We start from the raw sequence: 23,507 nt of genomic DNA on the forward strand, positions 1-23,507 counted from the left end.
TATGTGAAGCATTATTTGTGTCCTTTAAAGAAAAGACATATACATCAGTTACAGGCTTGGGGCTTTAGAAGTAAACGTGGTTTGCAAACGTTAAAGAGATAGTTGGAACCCAAGAAAACTTTAAATGGCATTGTGCATCACTGTGGGTATTATTTGCCTTATTTAACAAGGTGATGAGATTGTTAATCTTGTTAAAATAGTCCTGAAGTCTGATAAGCCTTGAAGTCGTCCTAGTTATTTTTATGTGACATGGAAACAGAACATCTAATGGGTCAGATGCGTTTTTTCTGACCAAATGCATATTTGAAACTCAAAAGCATTTGTGCAAAATCAAGAAAGTTTTGACACCATTTTCACTCAAATATTACATGGGTAGGCAGAGCAGAAGAGAAGCTTACAGACCATGTCTTTTACAAAGACATACACTATTCTTGTGGGTTGATTTTTTTTACATCAGATTCCCAAACCACATTTTTGCAGTTTACAAATAAAGACAAAATAGTAATTTTAAATTTGTTAAAATCTGTCTGTTGTTTATAGCCTCATCTCTAATGTTTATATGAGTTCCTCATTAGTACTGATCTTTAGCACTTTTAACAGTGAGAAGTACACTCACTGGTTTATAGGTAGAAGCAGTCAGAAAAACAAATGTTTCAGGAGTTACCAGCACCCCATAACAAAACAAGAAGCTGACTATCTGCAGAGTTTTGGTCTCATCATCTAAGACCAATCTTTTCCTAGAAGTGCTTAACGTGTAACATGCCACAGTCACACAACCCTAAATTCAAATTGACTTTCAGCTGTTTAAATTAGTTTTCACTGAGTTCTTTTTCCTCAGCAAGTGAGGCTAGAAAAGTTAAATCTACCATCTGTGGTTGTATTTATAATTATCATGTGTCCTAACATTTGGACTGGCGATGTTTCTGCCTGCTTGCCCACGCTTCTTATGTTCCATTTACTGACATTTCAGAAACATTTCTTCATAAATCAGCTGAAAGAAATAAAAGAGCTGACTTATGTACCTAGTGGAAATGGTGGCATTTTGAATCTTTTATGATTACTTCGAAATCCTTGCATGAGATTCTTGAGTGCAGCTAATAAAAATGCATCATCTTCAAAGTGAGCTGGTTTATGTCAGTGTGTACTATGTGTGAACATTAGACATCTATGGAAGGGTTGATACACAGAGTTCAGTGCTGGGGTTATTGATGCCAGACAAAAAACTAACTAATTACCCTGGCTGATGATTAATTTTTATAAACTGAGTTTGCAGTCCATAGTGTTCTTCAGAGATACCTTGACAAGAATCAAAACTGTGAAGCGTTAAGTTGGTATGCTTAACTGCAAAACCAAACCAAAATAGCAACATACTGCTCTCTTTTTCTTGTCTGTTTTGTTTTACTGAAAATACTTAATGGTACCGTGTTAGGTTAAGCATGTATTTGTTACTTGTTAAAAAAGTTAAATTTGTTCATTAGCTTCACAGACACGAGATTCAGAATCACAGCCTCTTGATTGAAAACGTACTACATTTAGCATTGACATTCTTGTCCCTTTTTCCTGTTACGTGAAGGCCACTGAATGACAAACAGAGCAACAATGGGAATTCACCACTGAATACTTTGAACAACAGTACACCAACATCAGCTGCCAGCTCACCAAGACAGAACAGTAATGTTCCTAGCAGGAAACCAGGACCTCTACCTTCAAGCTTGGATGACTTGAAGGTAAAACATAAGAGGGATTTGTCCATTCCTGTGCACTACTGTAATTCATAGCATGTGGACTGTTACTGTCAAGAATATGCCTGGTAATTTATACCAATGAAAACTGTACTTTCCTCCTAATTGGTTAGAATAAGATTGTCAAAGTTTTCATACACAACTCCTCTGGACTGAAATATTTGACTCCTCATATGCATATGTTCCAGAAATAACATTTCTTTCTCAAAGAATTAGAAGAGGAAGAATTTCAGACACATTTTATAGGTCCCTCACTATGACACCTTGGTAAACTGTGAGGTTCACTTCATGTGAAATTTCAGCTCAGTAAATTTAAACACTGGAGCAGTATTTCCTCATCATAATTTCAGTGTATCAGTGAAGAGGTTTAGTTAAGTAATATAAAGTAAAAGATGCCCTAATAAAAACATAATCAGAGGTCGCTGGCATAAATAGAAACAGAAAGTTTAAGACTGTAAAAAGAGAACAGAAAAGATCTTACCAGAGTTCAACACATAATCTGAAAATGAGCACCAAATTTTGTAGAAGTTTCCTGAAGTTATAATTAACTGTGTAGACTGTTCAGGTTGCACTATGAGGGCATTGCATAGGATCTTCTTCCTTCTGCAATACATCAGCAGGAATAAAGACTGAGGGACCTAATTACAAATCTGAAGGAGCTTGTGGGGGTTTAGGATTCAGTAGCTGCAGGAATGTGCCAAACCTGAGCAGCAGGGTAGGGACATCTAGTGGGCAATTCATTCCTTTCTCTCTGCCTTTACCAAGGTTTGTGAGGGGTGGGAGGGAGGATTTTTTTAAACTTGAAGGGATAAAAAGAAGACATTTTGGAAGATCAGATTCTCAAGACAGTAATGTATTGTCCTAAGTTAAAGCCAATCTTTTTAATATGAAATAAGTCTATAAAATGCAATTCAAACAACAGCATTTGAAATAAGTTTTTCAATCTTTAAATTTTTAACTAAAACCTTCTAAAGATATTTAAGTTATTACCTGAAATTGTGCTTTGCAGTGATTAAAGCAATTCACGTACCTATTTCTGCACAATTTATTGGTATTCCTGCTGATGTGGCAACACTAACATCAGCCTTCCTTGCAGACCTGGTGGTGGTGGTTTTAGCACTGAATCAGCTAAATCAGTTCTGATTAAGAGTTCAGAAATGAATTGTTAAAAACCAGAAAAATTAGAACACACTCTCAAGTGTAGAGGGTACCAGACTGGGGGAAAGTCTGGTATTGGCTAGGGAGTTATTTAACATAAAATTGCTGTGGTTTTTAGAGATGTAAAATGTATTGCTGTGACTTTTCATCATTTCCAAATCACAAAGACCTCCAACTTAAATTCTAGACTGGCTGAGTACTGAAATGCTACTGAGGTCACTACCTTTTGTTCTATTAGAGGTAGATCTAACATGCATAGAGCCCAAACTGTGCAGTTAGCTGTGGTGCATGTTTATGATAAACATAAGCCATTCTTCGTGACTGTTTTTCTTTAACTGATATTTTGAAGCAGAGAATTAATTTACACTCAACACATTTGCTCTTTACTTTGTAAGCTTATTGGAAAAAACTGAGAACATTTTTCTGTTAGAAAGTAATTTTGACTGCTTTTACTGTCTATGTAAAAGAAACCCAGATGGCACATAGAGTAACTGTTTGGTTGCTAATTAGCAAGAGAGGCTTTTTTGTTTGATGAGTCTATTGAATCATCAACTGACCTGATAAAGTTTCTCAGAAACAGATCTGTCTGTCCTGATGGTGTAACAAAGGGGTTCAGGGTGCTGCTGTTCACTGCTTTTATCTTCACTGCTGCCATTGTCTGCTGGTTTGCTTCAGAGGATTTTAGCTCAGAACTGGAGCTGTAGGTGCATTTTTCCATGTTGAATATTTATGATCAAACATCATCAGTTTGCTACTATTCACTGTACAACTGAAAACTACTAAGGTTTTGGCCACTTAAGCACTGAAGTAAGTAGGAGGTCATGGAAATATGTTAATGGATCATCATGCTATCAGAACCCAGAGGTGTAATAACTAGCAGATATGCTAATGCAAATAATTTTTATTATTAAGATGTAATAAGAATGTATATCAGTAAGTTTTAAATTTTCCTTTTTTATTATAGTATTTTATTTTATTTCAGGTAGCAGAACTTAAAATGGAGTTGAAACTGAGGGGATTACCAGTGTCTGGAACAAAAACAGATCTTATTGAGCGTCTGAAAACATATCAAGATCTTAACAACAATGGGGTCGCTACAAGTACCTCTGTGACAGTGACCACTTCTAGTGGGGCCACAGGTAACACTGGGGAAGTGACTGTGGCATTTCCTGTTGCAACACTCAATAAACCAGTGGTTAATACAATATCCAGCTTCCCTCCAGAAAAAACATCTACTGGACCTGGCAGCAAAGCAGTAAATACTGAAAACATTAGCTCTCCTTTGCCTATATCTCCCTCTCCTTCTGAACAGTCAAGTCTAAGCACAGATGATACGAGTATGGCAGATACTTTCCCAGAAATGACCATGATGTCACCGTCCCAGTTCCTAAGTACTTCACCACTGAGAGCAAACACAAACGAGGATAATCAGAATCGCAGCAGTGGAAGCATCTCAACCATGGAGTTTGATGTAGCAGAAAAGGACCGCAAGCTTCAAGAAAAAGAAAAGCAGATTGAAGAGCTCAAAAGAAAACTGGAACAAGAGCAAAAACTTGTGGAAGTATTGAAAATGCAGCTTGAGGTTGAAAAAAGGGGACAACAGCAACAGTCTCAGACTTTTGGTAACTCAGCTGCTTTGGAACAGAAGCAATTCAGTGCTGCTGTCAAAGATGAAACTGCTCCTGCTGACTGCTCAAGTACAAGTCAACCTGTACCTGTAGCCAGCCATTCCTTAGGACAGTCAGTGTACACCAGTGGCCAGAATCCAGTTGCCAAAAAGGCAGTTGTTATCAAGCAGGAGATACCCGTGGCCAAAGCTGAACCTCAGAATGCCATTTCTCAGTTTTATGTTAGTCCACAGAGGCAGCCACAAACTGCAGTTGTTGCCCAGCCTCAAGCTTTATTAACTACCCAAGGAACTGCCCAGCTGCTCCTCCCACTGTCTATCCAGGGACCGAATGCTGCTACTGCAGTGCAGTTACCAGTCGGAAATATCAAGTTGCAGGTAAGGTTGTTTCTATTTTTTTATCGTGTAAACTGCATGGCAATATTTCATAACTTATTGTAAATAGGTAAATGTGCTGCTTGTAAGATTAATTTAAAAATCAGGCTTAGCCTGTTTTTGCTTAAGGGAAACAGTAGAAAAGCTTAAGAGCCAATCTCATAATACCTGCTTCTAATACTTGTTTCTTTGCAACTTTTGTTCCCAGATACTCTTTCCTGAAAAGCAACTGTCTCACCATGTGCTGCCTCCATGCACAATTTGATTAATACTAGCATATATCACCATTTCGTTAACTGCAAACTGTAATAGAGAGCTACAGTCTCAGTACTTTATTTTGAGATCGCCCTGTTTGCAAGACATGAACTTTCTTGTGTGGCGGTGTCTCATTATATTTAAAAATGTGAATGCCTGGTGGTAGAACTTTCCTGTGGACTTAGAAAAATAAACCATGGTTATGCAAATACTATTTCTAGCCTGATTATAGCTAGTATCACAGTGAATAAATACAGCATAAACCAAGACAGGCTATAAATGCAGCAGTATAAGAGTAATCTGACCAAGCTGAATCAGTGTAACCTGTTGGTCTGAGGTAGAATTAAGCAGTAATGCACTTTCCAGTGGCATTGTTGGAACATCTCCTGCCCCCTATCATGGCAGCAAAGTATTCTTCCAGCTGTAGTGTGTCCTTGGCTGTTGTGCATGCTGTGGGCCTAGGCTTGCTGCAAGCCTGTGCGGCAGTACATTTAGCAATCCTTATGAAGGGTGGAAAATTCTGTTGAGGATGGGCCCTAGTCTGCAGTGCAAGAACTATTCCTAGGAGCTATACACCCCAGATCTCCACCTGAATTGTTCTAAAACCCTGCTAGAATTCTGTAACAGCAGTTTGTCCTGGTATTTTACTTCACCGATACTCCAGAAAGTTTTCCACTACTATGTGAAATTGCTTTTCATGAGGTTGGACACACTTCTTGCTCTGCATTGGCCCTTAAAAATTACCATGGTCTTAAAAGCAACCTCTTTATTGCATCATCAGTTTTGTCTTCTGGTTACTCAAACCAGTTCTTACAGTCCTTTCTTACTGATTTGTGCTCTCTCTGTGCCTGTTATTTTCATCAGTATCTACTGGGCTCTCTCCAGTTTGTCTTTTTCTTAAACTTCGTTGGCAGAAAAACCATCACCTTGTAGCTGGGAATTCCCCAATACCAAACACAGTAACAGTTTGGTTTCCTGTACCGCTCACACTCATCCCTCCCAGAATACGTTACTGCTATTTTGCATAAGGTGTGCAATAGGTTTTTACATGATGTAACTTACCTTGAGATACAAATAATGCAAATATTTTATCTTCATCCTTTAGGCTCAATCACAAGCTGGAATACAGACCCCATCACAAATACCTGCTCCTATTTCTTCCTCTGGCCTGGTGCAGACAGCACCTCAGATGCATACTCCACAATCAAAACAAAATACCATCACGCAGCATGCACTTGGTCAGACCCAACAAATCAGAAAGGTTTGTGGATAGCAATAAACATTAAGATAAATAGTTGTATAATCTAGTTCTAGGCAGTCCTTTTAGAATCTTTTATGTGTCATCTTTGTTATATATAAATTATCAAGTCACCTAACATCTGTACCATGTTTTTCTGTGTGATACAATGGGCTTGTAACTCCTTCTTTTTCCAAAATTTTAGTCTGTGCAGGACTTTAGTTTTCAGTTGTAAATAAATACTTTGTCTAAAGACTTTCTATCTTAATGATGGGGCATGACTCTTACTACATCCTTCCTCACACTTGGCACAAGTGGTGTGTACCAAGTGTATTCCAGTCAGTTTCTCTTGTTTGCCACTGACTCGAAATGGAAGATTGTTGTAGGCAGTTCTTAAGAGAAGGTTTTTACCTATGACTTCAGAGATTTATTCTTTTATAGAAGTTAATTTTGGTTTTCTTACTTCCCGTGTTGATTTCATCCCTCCTTATGAAGAAAGCTATGGACTCAGACCCTGAGGATGGTAATTCCAATGAGTCAAAACCCTACCATACCTCTTCCTAAGGAATGCAGGGTATGATTCAGAGAGAGATCCTTATCTTCCTCTCTACCAAAACCAATCAGGTCTGTAATGTCCTATTCCAACAGATGTTCATCAGCAGTGGATGTACAATTGTGACTGCCAATCTAGTCATGTTCATATGGGAACTGATATCAACCCATCAACACCAGTCATCACAAAAGAAAAGGTTTTCTCCTCCTCTGAGCCTCTTCCAGACTGACCTCTATTATCAGGAACCTGGCGATTAGTTTTGGACCTTTATTACATCCTTATCAGTGCTATTGACTGTAGGCCTCCTATTATTTAGGACAGCAAGGTTTTTCAGCCTGCCCCTAGGGACAGATGATTCAGAAACACCTGAAATTCCAAGATGAAGAGGGTAATTTTTACAGTATATTATGTAACTGTTATAAAATATCTCAACCTTCAAAGTTCTTATTTCAGTTTACTAAAGTGCATCATGAACCCCATGTTCTGTTGGGATTTGGGGATTGTACCTGAGCAGTGTCACCTAATCTGCTCTGCTGGGGCTCTTGTTCCAGATGAGAACTTACCTTAGAAGATGTATGATTGTGCCTTGCCATTCTCTAGCGAGCTGGCTAATAAAGAGGAACACAGCTAAAGGAGCATCCATACTCTTTAGACTGCTTGTTCAATCTGTTTAATTTCATGGACATTGAGGTTATCCTCCAGAAGTTAAAACTGACACAGGTCCAAAAGCAGATTTTATGCAGGTTCTCTGGGATTTGGTGAGGGGCTAATCTTACCTTGTTAATTCAACAGGTCCTATAGAGAAATTTTCTAGTCATTCTGAGGCATGTACTTGTGCCAGAGACTGGCAGATTGCTGCCATTGCTGCCTACAAGTTCCTTGAAATGTCTGCAGGACATAACCAAGATCTGTACCTCCTGTCCTTCCCACTATTCAGATCAGATGTCATGAATACCACACAGTTCCCAGCACAGTTTGCAGCCTGCCTATCCCAGCTGGTTTTCTCCCAGCTTTCTTGCCCTCTTTTACAGAGGAAACAGGGCAGCATAACTGCACTGGTTTTTACATCAAAATGAAAATACTGATGTGATATAACAGATCAGGACACCCCTCATACATTCACCATTAGATCTACCTCTCTCCATCCATGGCCTAAGATTTGTACCTTTGTCGTAAAGATATCTGGGAGTGATACTGAATTTAAAAGAACAGCCTTATGCCCTTCTCTTCATCTCCCTTTAACTCAAAAGTATGAGAAGTAGGATACTGCTAGGAATCATTTGCAATGAGTATGTGGACTATCAGTTGAAGAAATAAAAAGTTTAAATACCAGTAACCAAATTTATAGTTGATACCCGTGTTCATCAGTTTTATCTTTTGCCTCTCCCTCAGTCCTCATAGATACCTGTAGTTACTTTCCAAAAGAAATTAGAATTATATGGCATAGACCAAACCGTTCTGTCTTAAAAACGGCAGGAGAGGGCAAGTGTGAATATAGGTACAGTTTGTATCAAGTCAGAAATCAGTTCATGTTATTAACTGTCCGCTAGGTGGGGAAATCATGGATATGCTATTGAACTGTTCAGTACACTTTCCTTACACTTCCTGGAAAATTGCAGGAAAATGTTTTTAGTAATGAGTGATGAATGAAAGCATGTCAGAGCACAAAGTTTCTTTCAGAGACTAACTGTTCTGGATTTACAAATTATTCCACTGAAAGGAAAAATCAGTATAAATAACATTCACTTAATAGGGAATTTAAGCAAGTATTTTAGGAAAAAAGTCTTCAATTTTATTAATGTAATTTACCCAATGTTACCTTTTTTTTTTTTTTAAATAAAAAACCCACAATCTAAGACCGATCTGTTAATCCCTTACAGGTTTTTCCACCTGCCACATCAAATGCAGTATTTTCCTATCAGACTGCACCAGTTACAACACCTTCACAATCTTTTATTAATAAAACATCAAACTCTAACATTCACCCTGGTGGTAATCAGGTCCCCTCTGTGCAGAATGGACCTGCTGCTCCCAACAAGGTAAGGACAGCCCAACAATGTTCCATAAAGTTCAGGTTTATATTATTATTCTTATATAACATGTGACTATTTATATACGGCAGTTCACTCAAGGAAGAATGTTTTGTAGATTTTAATGATGCTTGCATATGCATATGTGTGAGAAGGGGAGAAAGAAACTTATTTTATCCCTCTGATTACACTAATACATAGATTGATGGGACAAAATAGAATCTGTAGCGCTTGATACATCTTGAATTCACTAAATCGCATTATTTAGTAATTATTTTGCTATTTCACACAGCCTGGGTCTCCATCTCAAGCCCAGCCTTACATTGTTCAGCAACCCCTCTTCAACAACACAGTGTCCAAGACAAAAGATCCTCCTCGTTACGAAGAGGCCATAAAACAGACCCGCAATATTCAGCCATCACACCACGAGGTAGTTGTTTTTTCTTCTTTAGTCTGTTAAGAAGAGAGCTTTTCTCTGCAATTACCAAAACCACTGCTTTTTTTAGGCTTTTTTTTTGTTTGGTGTCAAGATTTTCTAACATACCCTGTTACTAGCTTCATAATTGTGTTTAACTACAGGACTCCTGTTTCATTATTCTTTTATTAAAGCAGCATATATGTAAATAAGTCTTAAAATTCCCAGTTGGTGATACATATAATTGCAATAATGCTGCCATTGCTACTTAACCATAACTAGCCTTCAGCTGACTTGTTTTGAGGATGTGTGATACCCAAACCTCACACTTAAGAGAGGAAATACGTTTATATATTCCAAAGTGAGTAAACTTGAGGAGAATGTGTGTGAACGTGTTTATACACGCTGGGAAACATGAGCATAGGTGCTTGCTTGAAAAGAATCTGTATTTAGTGATCTTGGTGAGTAATCCTGTGTAGTGCTTTGCCAGTTTACCTTGGTAAGGGTAAAAGTTCTTTGTATCGGAAGAAATTTGTAAACAAAACTAATGAGTATCCCTAACTTCATGCACTTCAGAACTATCCCAAAAGGTAAAACCTTATAGCCCCTAGTGTTGGTTGGGTTTTTGTGGTGGCAGATCTCAGGCAGAGCTATGGCTGTCTGATGCCATTTCCCGTGTTCTTGGCGTGTGTGGGACATCCCCACAGTGAGGGCACACAGATTTGTCTTAGGTCACTCTGTCACTACCAGTTAGACAGGGGCTCCCCACTAGATCTCCTGATGAAAAATCACTTCCCATCTCTGGAGTATAAGCGATGGTTTAAAACACTTCTTGAGACCTTCATGAAAGTCTCCACTTTTTCTAGACTTGTTTTTGAATGAGTAGGGTTGGGGGGGGGGGGGGGTGTTACCTTTTGCTTAAGGTTCAGATATTTAGGGGATGGCCATTTAAAACAGAGACAAACAGTTCCTGAAAGCTTACCCCCTTTAAAAAATAAAAGAACATAAACCTACAAATTGGGAAAAAACGCCAAAGATACCTAATAAAATGCATCTTACATGATGGCCATTCACAGGCTATCTCTGAGAGAAAGTAGAGCAGGGTTTGCAACCACCAAAGTGCTGCAGTTACTATTACCCATACAAAACGGGGCCAGTAACTCCCCTTCTGATCCCTAGCTTTCTGCACCTCTCTCCTAGGTTACCTCCATGAAATCTTTGTCATGCTTTCTCCCTATTCCTTTGTACTGAAAACAACCACAGGGATTGCAAATGTCTCTCCAGAGTATCTGTTTTATAGATAGACTATTTCATATTAAGCATTTTAATCTTGATCATAGGTTAGTACATACCGTTGAGAGAAATTAGAAACAATGAGCATAGGAAAAAATACTACATGAAAGAGAATAACCCTGTTCTCCTGCACTACAGATTTCCAGTGCACACAGTCAGCAGATGGATGATCTTTTCGATATTCTCATCAAGAGTGGAGGTAAGCTCATTGACAGCTGTGTGATGTAGAGATTTAAAACCTGGTAATAAAAACTCACTGCTATAATCAAATGAGAATTCTTTTAGGAACAGTTAGAAGCTATCCAGCCTGAATGAAGCTAAATATCTGAAAGTTTGCATAGTTCCTTATTAAAGAAAATATTTACCAAAAACATACAGTGAACCTGCTGTGGAACTTCGCTGCTTGCAAATTAGCTCAGGCAGACCTTTGCAATAATCTCTACAGCATTCAAATGATTAAAATAACACCTTAGGTTAGCACAGACATACTTTATCGAAATTGGAAAAGTTGAGCAAGTCCATATAATGTTTACTGAAATTATACAAAGAACATAATAAGGTAAGAGTTAAAGCATGTTGATACTAAAGTTTCATTAAATATAACCATGTGTTATCAACCATAAACATCAAAGATACATTACTGGGAAAAGTATGTATGAGCTACATAGAGACATTAATGAATAACAACTTTATGTCAGTTAAAATAAGGGAGCTATCAGAAAGGCACTGAAATAACTAAAGTAATACACAGAGTAGCTCAGCAGTAAAAGAAGGAGGCTTTCAGGCATAATGAGGCTTAGTAGACTAAGAAGCCATTACAATACTGGGAAAGGTTCTGGTGCCAAGCAATTCAATTAACAGAATGGTTTGTAACTACTGTCATATAAGGATCTTGACAGTAGTGAATGCCAATGCAGAAGTGACTGGTTGTAGGCTACTGGAAGACTTTAGCCTTATTCTATACATCAGAGTATTTTTTCCTTTCTCAAAGCAAATTGCAAGGTCAGCTGCAGAAAATGTGAGTAGACAGTGACAATCTGAGATAAGTAACTTGTGTAGTCAAGAACTCAAGCTAAATTAATGATCATCTTTATGAAAAAAAAAGTAAAGCGTTCAGAGCTCTTGCACTTAATGTAAGTAAGCTCTGCGCTGAAAAATGTTTAGTTTACTAATGTACTTCAGGAGAGTGAGAAGGATGTGGGTTTTTGCTTGGAAAACGAGCACAAAATATGTTGTTGGGTATATTTTTGCTGGTAGGAACATCACTTGTGGTAGAGGATTTATTTGCATATTTGTCTGTCTTATTTTTGGGCTTCATTCACATCTAAGAATAAATTGGAAGTTAGGCTTTAGTTCCCTTTATTGTTACTGCCAGTATCTTATATGGAACTTCTTGACAGAAGTGTAGTTTTAGATTCTAGAATTGGGAATAAATGCTTCTTAATCACATCAGTTCATCTCATGGACTCTTAATTAACCAATATGGGCAGTACTAAACAGGGATGAAACTGAAAATTCGTTTGGGTACTCTTCTCTAGACAAGGAAGTGTGTTGGTTCCATAATTACTCTAGTTACTGAGAAGACCTATAAACATGAAGGAGGTAAAGCTAACGTCTAGAAATATGCTCCTTTTTTCATCAATACTCATAGTACTTGGCTGAACTATCACTGAAAGCAGAACTCTGGAACTTGTTTTAAAATACTTCGTTGTTCATGGAGGCCTTGCCAGAGTCTGATGTATGCAAGTGTGTGAGTAGAGCAGCAAAGTGACTGTTACTCCACTGAATTCACTGTGGATGGATCTCAAAGTGGGCAAAGAAGGGCTGGAAGTTCTAAGCGTGAGGATATTATGTCATTATCTTTTTGAATTCAACAGTGGGGTTTTTTTATTACAGAGATTTCCCTTCCAATAAAAGAAGAACCATCTCCCATATCTAAAATGAGACCAGTAACAGCCAACATCACTACAATGCCAGTGAATACAGTGATATCCCGTCCACCTCCGCAGATCCAAATGGCCCCTCCTTCTGTGTCCTTAGAACCAACAACCAGCTTGTCTATAAGTTTGGAAAACCAACTTGAAGCCCTCTTGGATGGAACTTTACCATCAGGTAATGAAATTCCTCAACTGACAAGCAGTAATGAGGACAGAGAGTCATTTTCTTTAATTGAAGACCTCCAGAATGATCTGCTTAATCACTCCAGCATTTTAGATCACTCTCATTCACCCATGGAAACATCTGACCCACAGTTTACTACTAATAATTCTTGTCTGTCTCTTGACCTTCCCGATACAAATTTGGACAATATGGAATGGCTGGACATTACAATGCCCAGCTCCTCATCTGGACTCACCCCTCTCAGTTCTGCTGCCCCGAGCGTGTTTTCCACTGACTTTCTAGATCCACAAGATCTACAGTTGCACTGGGATTAAGCTATAGCCAATGAGAACATGACCTGCAAGTCTTTTTACAGCAGAGGTCCATTATTACACCATTCTGATTGCAGTTAACATAAATTAAGACAGTAATGTTTGGAAGAACAAATGCTTGAAGCTAATTCCTTATTGATTTTCAAGTTTACAACAGTGAACCAATCACTTTATGCACCTATCAGTAATGCAGATCAGGGCCCTCTGAAAGCTGTATTTCACAAATCAAGAAAGGATGATTGTACTTAGTGATTAAAAGTACCCCAAGGTAAATGTATCAAAAATATTTAAGAAAGAAGTTATGTCTCTGACTTTGTAATGCTTAAATGAGCAACACGTGACTAAACTTAGAGTGAGATGTCAGTTCTCTGTATTGACCCAGTGAGCAAATGTCTGGGGGAGGGGAGGTATCACTGCACTTCATTGTTCCTGTGGAAAGCCTGAGCCAGGTTCAGAACTAATTGTGAGGGCAAAGGCAAGTAGAAGCACTGGCTGGTTCAGTGAAATTTCATATATCTAGGCTCTTAATTTGTTCAAGTTGTTTTTATATTTTGCTTTTGTGGATTTTAAAACACTTCCCCCATTCTTTAATCATGAGGGAGGAATTTAACTGCATCCAAAGGGATATTAAGTGTAACTGCAAGAAATCCACTGTAGCTATGCCAGGTAATATTGAGAACACTGAATTTTCTATAGCAATGCTCTGGATTTAATAGCTAGGTTTTAATGTGTATATCAGACAGTTATTTGTATACTCTTTTAACTTTATATAGCTTATTTTTGTGAACAGAGGGGAACACAGTGGTCTTCAAACAAGAGATTACTATAATGGAAGTAAATACCCTATTTTGCTTTGTGTTTGAGGACATTTGTTAGATCATTGAATCCAGTATCTCAGCATATTAGAACAGTTTGAGGGAGTAGAAAAGTTTAATTAATAGTGTTGTACACTACAATCCTGCAAGCATCTATGCAAGAATAGTCCCAGTGCTCTCATGATGTTTGTAGGATGAGATCAAGTTGCAGGGGACAGTACTGACAGGACAACCATCATTTCTTAATGAATACTTTGTCTATTGAACAGCTTTGTCTACCACTACATAACATCAGGGAAGCCAACAGAGAAGCTGCTCAGTGAGAATCCTAAACACCAGTATCAGAATGTACTGTTTTGTGATAAGAAGGTATATTGCATATCTGAAACATAATAGCAAAAATTACACTCTTACCTCACAGCACAGCATGTGAATATTTTTTTTGTTTTAAAACCCTTAGTTGTTGTTTTCAGAGTCTATTATGAAAGCAGTTAGAAAAACAAAAAATTCAAGTAGAATTAATATATTTTGACATTCTATGGTTGTCTCTCAGGTAATAGCTGTTAAATGTTGCCATAGATGATGGAGGCTGATAATCAAACACAAAACTGGAATTTCCTTTTAGGGAATTCCTAAATTAAGATAAAAGGAAACAGTCCCCCATTTCCTGAAACAGGGAAACGTGGTATGTTTTCTAGTATGAAAACTATTCTTTCCTCACCAAAAAGTTTCAAAAATAAAGTTTTGTAGGAATGAATGAAAAAATGCCCCGAAGCTTTTGCCTACTATATGTATCAAAGAAATACTGAAAACAGTGAATGGCTGTTAATCACTTAGCAACCTTTACCACATTCTTCAAAAAGGAAAACACAACACAACCATGTTAACACCAAACAAATACTTCTGTCAGAAAATGTTATGGAATTAACTGCAAATTTGCATCTCCACATATAATGCAGTCTGGTTTACTGATACTACAGAACTCCACTGGCTTCAGATAAAATAATGGATTACATCATTGATTCAGGGTTTAAACTGATACCATATGTTAGCATCATATCAATTATAGCGCTTTAAATCATTATGTATCTTCACTAGTTTTACTGGCCAAGAATTACTGTAATATGAAACTAAGTGCAAGAAAACAATCTTTGGAGATTTTCGTTACACACAGTTGAAAGACACAATTCCTTATTCCTTCTTGCTGTGCCTACAATACTTGAGTACAATATTACATGTGGACTGTCTGCCTTAAGCTTTGATGGTATAGGATTTTTCAATAACACTGAACACTTACATTCAACTTTTTGCATTCCTGTTCATCATTCTATCTTGGGAGCTAATACTCTGAGATACTAAGTGCCCTCGGCTGTTACAAGAATAAGAATTAAGGAGTCTTGGTCTGATAAGAATGACTGAATGAAATTTAGTGTTCTGCAGTATTGTTGGTTTATTATGTGTGATACACCAGACATCATACAACATATGTGTGATTAGAGTTATCCCTTTTGACCCTGCCTCCTGATTAAATGAGAGGCAAGTAAATTAATTGTTAGAGGACAAATTAACCTAGAGCAACTGTACTGTCATTTTTGATGTGCATGTAAATAGAGCTTGAAACTGGCAAAGTCATCTTGCTACAAAATTATCCTTATTGGCAGTGTAGAATGTTAATTAACCCATAGGAATCAATGTGCAGAAATAAACCCAAACAGTTGAGATGTCTTGTTATCAGTACAGTATAGCTTTCTACTCTGAACGTCTATTTGAAAAAAAAAAAAAAATTAAGGGATCATTTTAGTTTCTGAAGTACAAATATTCTAGTGTAGGGAATGTGTGATTACTTTTTTGTACATTTCAGAATTGTGTATTAAACCTTATATAAAATGGTTTGCTTTAGACTTTGTTCTGAAATGTGATATGTTTGCCATAGTTGTATATGCCTGTTTATGGCAGAAATAGGTTTTGCTTAGACTTCTGTGTGTGCATGTTTTACGTGAAAATTTCTGTAGCACAAATACAATACATCTTAGAATTTTAATGATGACTGTGCAGTTTGACTGCACAGAACTGAATCTTTCTCATTAAGAGAACAGTTGCAAAGGAATGCACCGGCACTAAATTTGCCATTTAATGGCTGCAGCATACTAACAGAATGCATCCTATCAAATGTGGTGTTAGTAGGTCCTTCAAAGTAATTAAGAATACCTTTTAATCAGTGTGAAAATCAAAAGTTGGTTGTTTACACATCTAGACACAGAGAGAGCTCAGACAAGTTTTACAAGGCTCATATTACTCAAGAGGAGTCACATCCTGTGTTCAGTAGAGAAATGGAATTTTTTATGCACTTTTAGTGCCATTCAGCATCAGTTACAGCAAGGAAGTTTACAGGCAAAATTTTGTTTAACATTAGAAATAGTTAAAAAGCATAGTCATACTCTCTGAGAATAAAATTAATTTATGGCAGTTGTTTTCCACAGAAATTTTAAGTGTAATCCAGCAATGTGCGCTTGCAGAATCAGACCTCTTTAAAAAGCTGAGGCCACGGCTTTTAGAAATAATGACTACTTAATAGTGACATTTATTTCCCAGGTATTTCTGAATTCACCAGCAGGAGTCATGTTCAGAGAAGATGGTGGTCAAAACAGAAGTGTCAATATTAAACTTTTCTGTTACATAATCTCAAACACTCAGATGCCTCAAAAGTGTAGGCACCATAATTGGAACCCAAGCACAAGCTGCTGAACTATTTTCAAGGCAGAGAAAATGCAATTACAGAATACATTGAACTGGAAGGGCATTATGTAATCAAAACACAGGAGAGCTCACTGATGTAAACAATTATTATTTGGATGGCATCTTAAGTATATTATAAACTTAAAGCAAACTCTATTAAAACTGGAAAAAAAATCTTCCACTTATCTCTAGTAAGTGTTCTGTTTAAACTCTTTGTATTGTGGTCTATGAAATCACCTTTCAGTGACTTCTAGACCATCCTCCAGAAGGTATTTTATGTGAGATCCGTGGAATTGAGTTACATATAGTATACATGGCCAATAAAGAGCATCCATTAAAACCTGAAATAATCTTAAATATTCCTTTTATACCAGTTTGCTAGGAATAAAGTGCAAAAAAGTGACACCTACATCATTCTGTAGTGTCCAATACTGAATAGAAAGTCTTTTTAAGTTAAAAGTGCATAAATGTATTTGTAGAAATCTAGCCAAAAAAAGCCATTCTAGCTATGAGAGCAAATTCTCAAAAAAAGCAGGGAATGGTTAATAACTATATAATCACACTATTTTTATAAAAATATACAGCTCAGATATTCAAAAGACAGCCTAAAATAAATTATAATAATATAAAAATTTAAATAGGAACCAAAGCATTGCCATTTATATTGCCAAAGGAGGCACTTTGTATTTTAAACCATAGGAAATTAAGTCCCCAGAAGTGTTATCCATACTTTTTTAAAATTAAGGATGTAGATATTTTCAAAGCTGTTTTTGATGTTTAACAGTACAGATTTGTTTTTTGTTGTTTGAGAAATTTGTAGTAAGTAATAGCACAGGCTTTTTTTCCAGATAGGATTTTCTTCACAGTACTGCTTGCAGTAGAAATAACGCTAACCCTAGTAGGTGTTTCTCTTCTTACTTTCATAGTCATAATTATGTCTTAGCATCTCATTTTGTGAAAAGAGGAAGATAAACACCTATCTCTGGGGCCCTCTTCATTTAAGCACTACTTTACTAAATGCAAATTATGGCAATCAGGGCGTCAGTTTATGTATTGCCTTTCTAGAAGAAACCATGATGCCTTTGTATTTGCTGTTTGCACCCCTAAAATCAATTCCGTATGTTTGAATGCCATATGTTTTGCACATTGTACTGTATATATGTAATGCATACTGTATTTTTATATGTGTACTACATTTATCAAATATTTTGTACATAGTGGCAATATTGTAGCTACTGAGGAAATGTTTGATATTCAGCATTTTTGCTAAGTGTCTCAAATAAAAAAGGAAAACTGTGTTCATTTGTCCGTGGTTACTACTTAAAAGTGAAAAATACCATTTTGACCTTTATGAGTCTGAAACATTTGGCCTATGTTCTAGGTACCTTTCTCACGAAAAGGAGTAAGAATGAATCTGCACTTAGACAAACTCCAAAACAATAATGATTTGTCATCAAAATCAGGGCCAAAATCTGTAAGAAGAGAGATTTCCTGAACCCTCAGAGTTTAGGTTTGGACTTTCATTTTTTTAAGCAATTTTTTTGTAGAGAGTCATTTACTCATAGAATGGCCTGGGTTGAAAGGGACCTTAAAGCTTGTCTTGTTCCCTGCTATGGGCAGGGGCACCTTCCACTATCCCAGGTTGCTCCAAGCCCCTTCCAACGTGGTGTTGGACATGGCCAGGGATGGGGCAGCCACAGCTTCTCTGGGTGACTCACTCCAGTATCTCACCACCCTCACAGTGAAGAACTTCCTCCTAATAATACCCAATTTCATTTTTAATCTGTTCCCCCTTGTCCTCTTACTACATACCTCTTGTAATGCACTTTAATACATGACTTTCCCAAATTCTTCCAAGGTTTTCAAGATGTGTTGGGTTGTGAGATTTTGTATTTGCGATTTGCATTCTGCTCAGCTGCTAGAACACCTGAAGAATGCATTTCTTCAGGAGAATGAGCTATGAGCTGTTTGCACAAGCTTCTTTTAAGGATGAAGCTGTTCATTTAAATACTTAGTGTTACACTTCCCCTTGTGAAGGCAGACCTGTACTAATCACCCACCGTTTCCTCATTAAAGTCTGTTCTACACTGATGACATCAGAACTTGGCCAAATATTAAAAACCCCATAAAGTAGTAGGTAGCAATTAAGTAAAACTGAACAAATTAAAAATTACTAATAAACACTCTGAATTTCATAAAATACCTCTTCTCTGTGAACTTTAACCATTGTAAAAGTTTGTAGGCTATATGTGCCACAAACTTACCTTCAGCTATTACACACCACACACAAATATTGCAAAATAAGTGCAGCACTTTTTGACCATGTACTTGTGCATTACAGGAATTACAGCTGGAGTATAACAGAGGTAAAGCACTTGTTTTGGTACCAACTGGCAATCTGGGGGTTTGATTGTTTTACAATTACAAAGAACATAAACACATAACCCTCCCTCACAAGCTATGTTCATATTACTATTATGATGTAAACACAAAACAAGGCTTGATAAAATTTGAGATTATGCTGAGTGAACTTTTTCCACAGGCTAAACCCTGATTTTCAATAAAACCTCAGTTTATTCAAACATGTTCTACAGATGGCCACGAGCACATTTGTCTTTACTCTGTAGCACATTCAATGCCATTTGCTCCTGCTTATTGGCTTGTTGTATATTGTACAGATGTTGCGAGAAACATTATTTCTTAGAATATTTGTACAGTCTCAAGCAGGAGATATTTCTTTGATGGCAAAGAAGTTGCATGGATTTCCCCACACCCTGAAGTATAGTCTGCAACCTTACCAAGACATTCCTAACGCAAATCAAAGTAATGAATTAGAGCTTCTGAGACCCAACAGCCAGGGCTTGGCATTTTTTCCTTCACGTGTTTATCCATAAATGTAACGAGTAACTCTAAGATAAATACTTCCTTTCATGTAAAAAAATTACCCGAAGTTGAGTCTCCAGTCTTCTCTGCAGAAAAAGGACTACAGGGCCACTCTGCCATCCACTGCATCATTCTTGAACCCCCCCCCAAGACAAGTGCTGTGGATTAGAAGTTAAAATAGTGAACAGAAACATTCTTTCATACAGCCAAGACAAAGCTCAAATAACTGCAAATGAGGAGCATTCCAGCTACCCCACAGCAAGTCTTTATAAAACTCTGTTGCACCAAATCTGCATATATATGATTGCTCCCCTGTATCTCAGAAAAGTCAGGGAAAGTTGAAAGGCCTGGTTTTGCGCATGAAAAGAGACACCAAAGCCTCTCCTAAAGCAACACCTCCATCTCATATGTGTGAGGCTAATGAAAGAAAGAAAAAAAAAAAACCAACTGGTGATTATTTATCCATCCAACAAAATCTCCAACAATATCTTTTCAGCAATGGAGTCCTCTAAAGACTTCCCTTTAGAAAAGCCACGTTGTGTTTTAAAGAAGCTTGTGTCAGAAGAGAACAGTGCACGAGGAGGATTCAGCGTGAAGAGGAAGGGCTTTCACATGGAGCTCAAACAAGGGTAAGGGCCAGCATAAAAGACACTCCCAAACAAAAGTACCCAGACACCAAAAGGGCAATTACACTTTTTAAAATCAAGTTTACATTTTTAGTTATAAAAACTATCATGATAAACCAGTTCACCATTAAACAGCGCTTTGTTTAGACAGAAGCAGTTTTTCCAGACACACTGAGGAAGTTAGAGTAGACAAATTTTTTAAACCAAATCAAATATTTCTTCTTAATCTAGTTAGAAGATCTTTATGAATTCAAATTGAAGTTTCCATCTCCCCATACAGTTAAGAAGAACTTGATCAATAGAAGTTGATATGCCATTAAATACTATTCCTGATGCCAAGCAAATACATTTATTAAAATGTAACATATTTGAAGACATAAAACTCATATGAATTCCACCAACAATTCAAACAGCCCTCTCTCTCACCACAAAATTACCTCTCAGCTCACAAGGATCCAAAAACATTAATAAACACAGATGTAAGCTGCACAGGAACTGTGATGACAAGTTAAAACTGGCAAGTATGGCACATAAAAGAGCATATTTTGTAATAAGCAAGTAGGCCAGAAATGGCATATCATCAAACATGACTGATTAAAATCGAACTCCTTCCAGCTGCCAGCTTGGCAATACTATAAGAGTAACTCCTTCTGCCAGGGGAGCTAAGTGGCCCTCTGAGGTCACACCTTTCATAAACATTACAGGTGTGAGAGCTGAGGGAGGTGGCTTCCACTCCTACATATCATCATACTTTGAAATGCTGCAGTGATTACACTGACAAGACAAAAGCAGAATACAACAGTGCTATTCTCACTGCCCAGCTTTCCATAGCCCAGATGAGGGCATATGATGAACAAGACTAGCACATAAATTCCAGCAAGCATTCGGGTTGGCCAGGCCATCAGTTACACCCACAGGGAGTGGAAAATCAGATCATCTTTGGGGCAGCTTTTCCAAGGTAGCAGCATACACACTTAGCAAGGGCTGACTATCCAGTAAGGTAATTTAAATTACACACTTTCCACTGCAGGTCAAGCTAATTCAGATCACTCTGTTTAAACACAGGCAGGCATAGAGTTATCACACACAAACTAACAAATCATAACTTTTAAAGAACTAAAATTTTTTTTCATACAGTCAAGCCATCAAGCATGACTTTCCATAATGAGAGTTCAAAGAATATCCCAAAACAATACATAATTATTTCCCAGCTCGTAGCAGGGTGCTTCAACTAGATAACTTTTGAAGGTCTCTTCCAAGCCAAGCTATTTTCGTTCTGTATCAACTTTTTAATGCACCTGCATTACAGCACTACAAATCAGTAACTCTGATCTCAGCCTTTACAAATGTACCTCTAGTATGTTCACATGCTTCTTCCACAAGGAAACCAAAACCAAACCAAAAGGAACATAGAACTTGGGTGTCCAGCAGCAGTTTCTTGGAGAATTTAAACAGACCTCCACAACGCACATTAAATGAAAAACTAAAAGCTTTATTTTCAGGTCACACTTGTAAAAATCTAGGAGACCCAGTCTGGAAAATAATACATATTTTAGTATCTTTTCTGCGTTTAACAACAGTTGAGTGTTTTGAGGGAACAGCTACCAGGCAGCAAGCGTGTTTAATTTAGTATTTACCATTTAATTATCCCAACGTTTTGCATTTCTGCTTCTCTTCTCGGAGGAGTAAAGTTTTAATCCCGCTTTTTTCCCCCTCTCTAAGCCGTTCTGCCGGTGTGAAGCAGCGCTTCGAGTGCCATCACCGCACCCTCACAGACCTGGGCCCGACGCGGGCAGAAGGCGCTGCCCTCAGGACGCCGCCGCAGCTGGAGGGGAACCTCCTGGCAGCTCCAAGAGCGGGAGACGAAGAGAGAGCGAGACCGGGCAGCGGCAGCGAGAGCCGAAACCAGACGAGGAGGGGGACCGGCAGCAGTCCCCGCCCCTCCCTCCCGTTCCGCCCCTTCAGCCCCCCCCGCGCCCTCAGTGCCCCAGCACCGCGCGCCCCCGGCAGGTGGCGGCGCAGGCGCCTGCGAGGGCGGGATGTGGGCGGGCACGCGGGAGTGGCGCCAGCGATAGAAGGGCGTCAGGAGACGGCCTTAACGCAGGCGCGGTGGCCAAGTGGTAAGGCGTCGGTCTCGTAAACCGAAGATCACGGGTTCGAACCCCGTCCGTGCCTCGGTGGGTGCGCGCTGGCGGGAGCTGTCCCCCTCCTTTTTAGGGGAAGGCGGAGCTCCGCCCCGTCCCGGCGACCGCAGCTGAGACCCTCCGCGGAGCGCCCGACCCGCCTGGTAGCGGGGATGGTGCCCCCGAGGCCCGCAGAAATCCGGAGCGCACCCGACGACGGCAGAGCCGATCCCCCGGGGCGGGTCCCTGCTTGACCTCCGAGAGCAGGTACGCAGCGGAGGGTCTCGCACCGGCGGCAGCGGCTCTTCCGGCCCCAACAAGGAGTTCTGGTGAATATCCTGCCACTCCTGCCTTGACCTTGGTCACTCCTGCTGCATCCCTCAGCGGCTGCACGCCCTCCCTCCTCACATCTGCAGCAAGAGAAACTTTTTTTCTTCGTTTTTTCTTGGAGACTGATCTTGTTTTCAAGAGACCCTGAGCTCATCCTGAAGAAACAAAAAGTACTTTGAAATGTGTAAGGCCAAGGTGACTGCTGAGGCTGAGTGGAAGTCGTGTCACACCCCTTTTCTACACATCACCCTTGAGGCAAATGCTGGTGCCCACCTCGACATTGAGTCATTCCTGGGAGGACCAAGTGGAGCCTCTGCGGAGTGTTGTTTGAAGACAGCCTGCAGCTGCTTCAAACTCTTGTTTGAAGAGAGCCTTCTCCACAGGCTGCAGTTACCAAGACCATCCTATAATCCCCCAGGTCCCCTTCACTGGTTCACCCCCACCCTGCCACCATATAATTAAGTATTTATTAATTTGGTTCTGTCTTCTGATTAGTGAACCATGAGGTTTCTTCATCTGTATCACTAACCACTTAGATTATTTGCAATCTGATTAGTGTGTACTTTACATTTTCTATTTTTTAATAGCAAAAACTCCCTGTGACACTGAAAACGGGTAAGGAAGGGGTGCGGTGGTTACGCTCACTGGAGCGGAGCAGTGCTCCCCTTCTCCAGGTGAAACAACACTGGGCGCTTCGGACACAGCTGACCCAGCAGGACCACAAGTAGCCAGGAGGTCCAACTCAGTGACACTGATGGGACCAGGCACCAAACCCACACACACAATTAAGGCTTGGACAGCACTTAAAGCTATCCTAACAGTGTAAATAGTAACAGCACTACTAATTGAAGGAAATCTTTATTGATTCATGTTTCAT

General features: G+C 38.8%; 1 protein-coding gene and 1 non-coding gene across 5 annotated transcripts in view; both read left to right on the top strand.

Moving 5' to 3' along the window:
* The window catches only part of MRTFB (myocardin related transcription factor B), a 70,584-nt gene extending 52,618 nt beyond the window's left edge, over positions 1–17,966 (top strand). For 3 of the 4 annotated variants that reach the window (XM_039560475.1, XM_010392227.4, XM_010392228.4), the window contains 7 exons: positions 1,574–1,727; positions 3,883–4,905; positions 6,263–6,418; positions 8,828–8,986; positions 9,270–9,407; positions 10,824–10,884; positions 12,582–17,966. In XM_039560475.1, the coding sequence (XP_039416409.1) occupies positions 1,574–1,727; positions 3,883–4,905; positions 6,263–6,418; positions 8,828–8,986; positions 9,270–9,407; positions 10,824–10,884; positions 12,582–13,120 (2,230 nt within the window). In that variant the 3' untranslated portion in view covers positions 13,121–17,966. The remainder of the gene's footprint in view (positions 1–1,573; positions 1,728–3,882; positions 4,906–6,262; positions 6,419–8,827; positions 8,987–9,269; positions 9,408–10,823; positions 10,885–12,581) is intronic. The other variant, XM_039560476.1, reaches the window with a different exon arrangement.
* A 4,314-nt stretch (positions 17,967–22,280) lies between these two features.
* TRNAT-CGU lies at positions 22,281–22,352 on the top strand. The gene has a single exon. It is a non-coding gene; the product is annotated as a tRNA-Thr (tRNA).
* The last annotated feature ends 1,155 nt before the right edge of the window (positions 22,353–23,507 follow it).

The sequence above is a fragment of the Corvus cornix genome, chromosome 14, assembly GCF_000738735.6.
Source record: "Corvus cornix cornix isolate S_Up_H32 chromosome 14, ASM73873v5, whole genome shotgun sequence".
Lineage (NCBI taxonomy): Eukaryota > Metazoa > Chordata > Aves > Passeriformes > Corvidae > Corvus > Corvus cornix.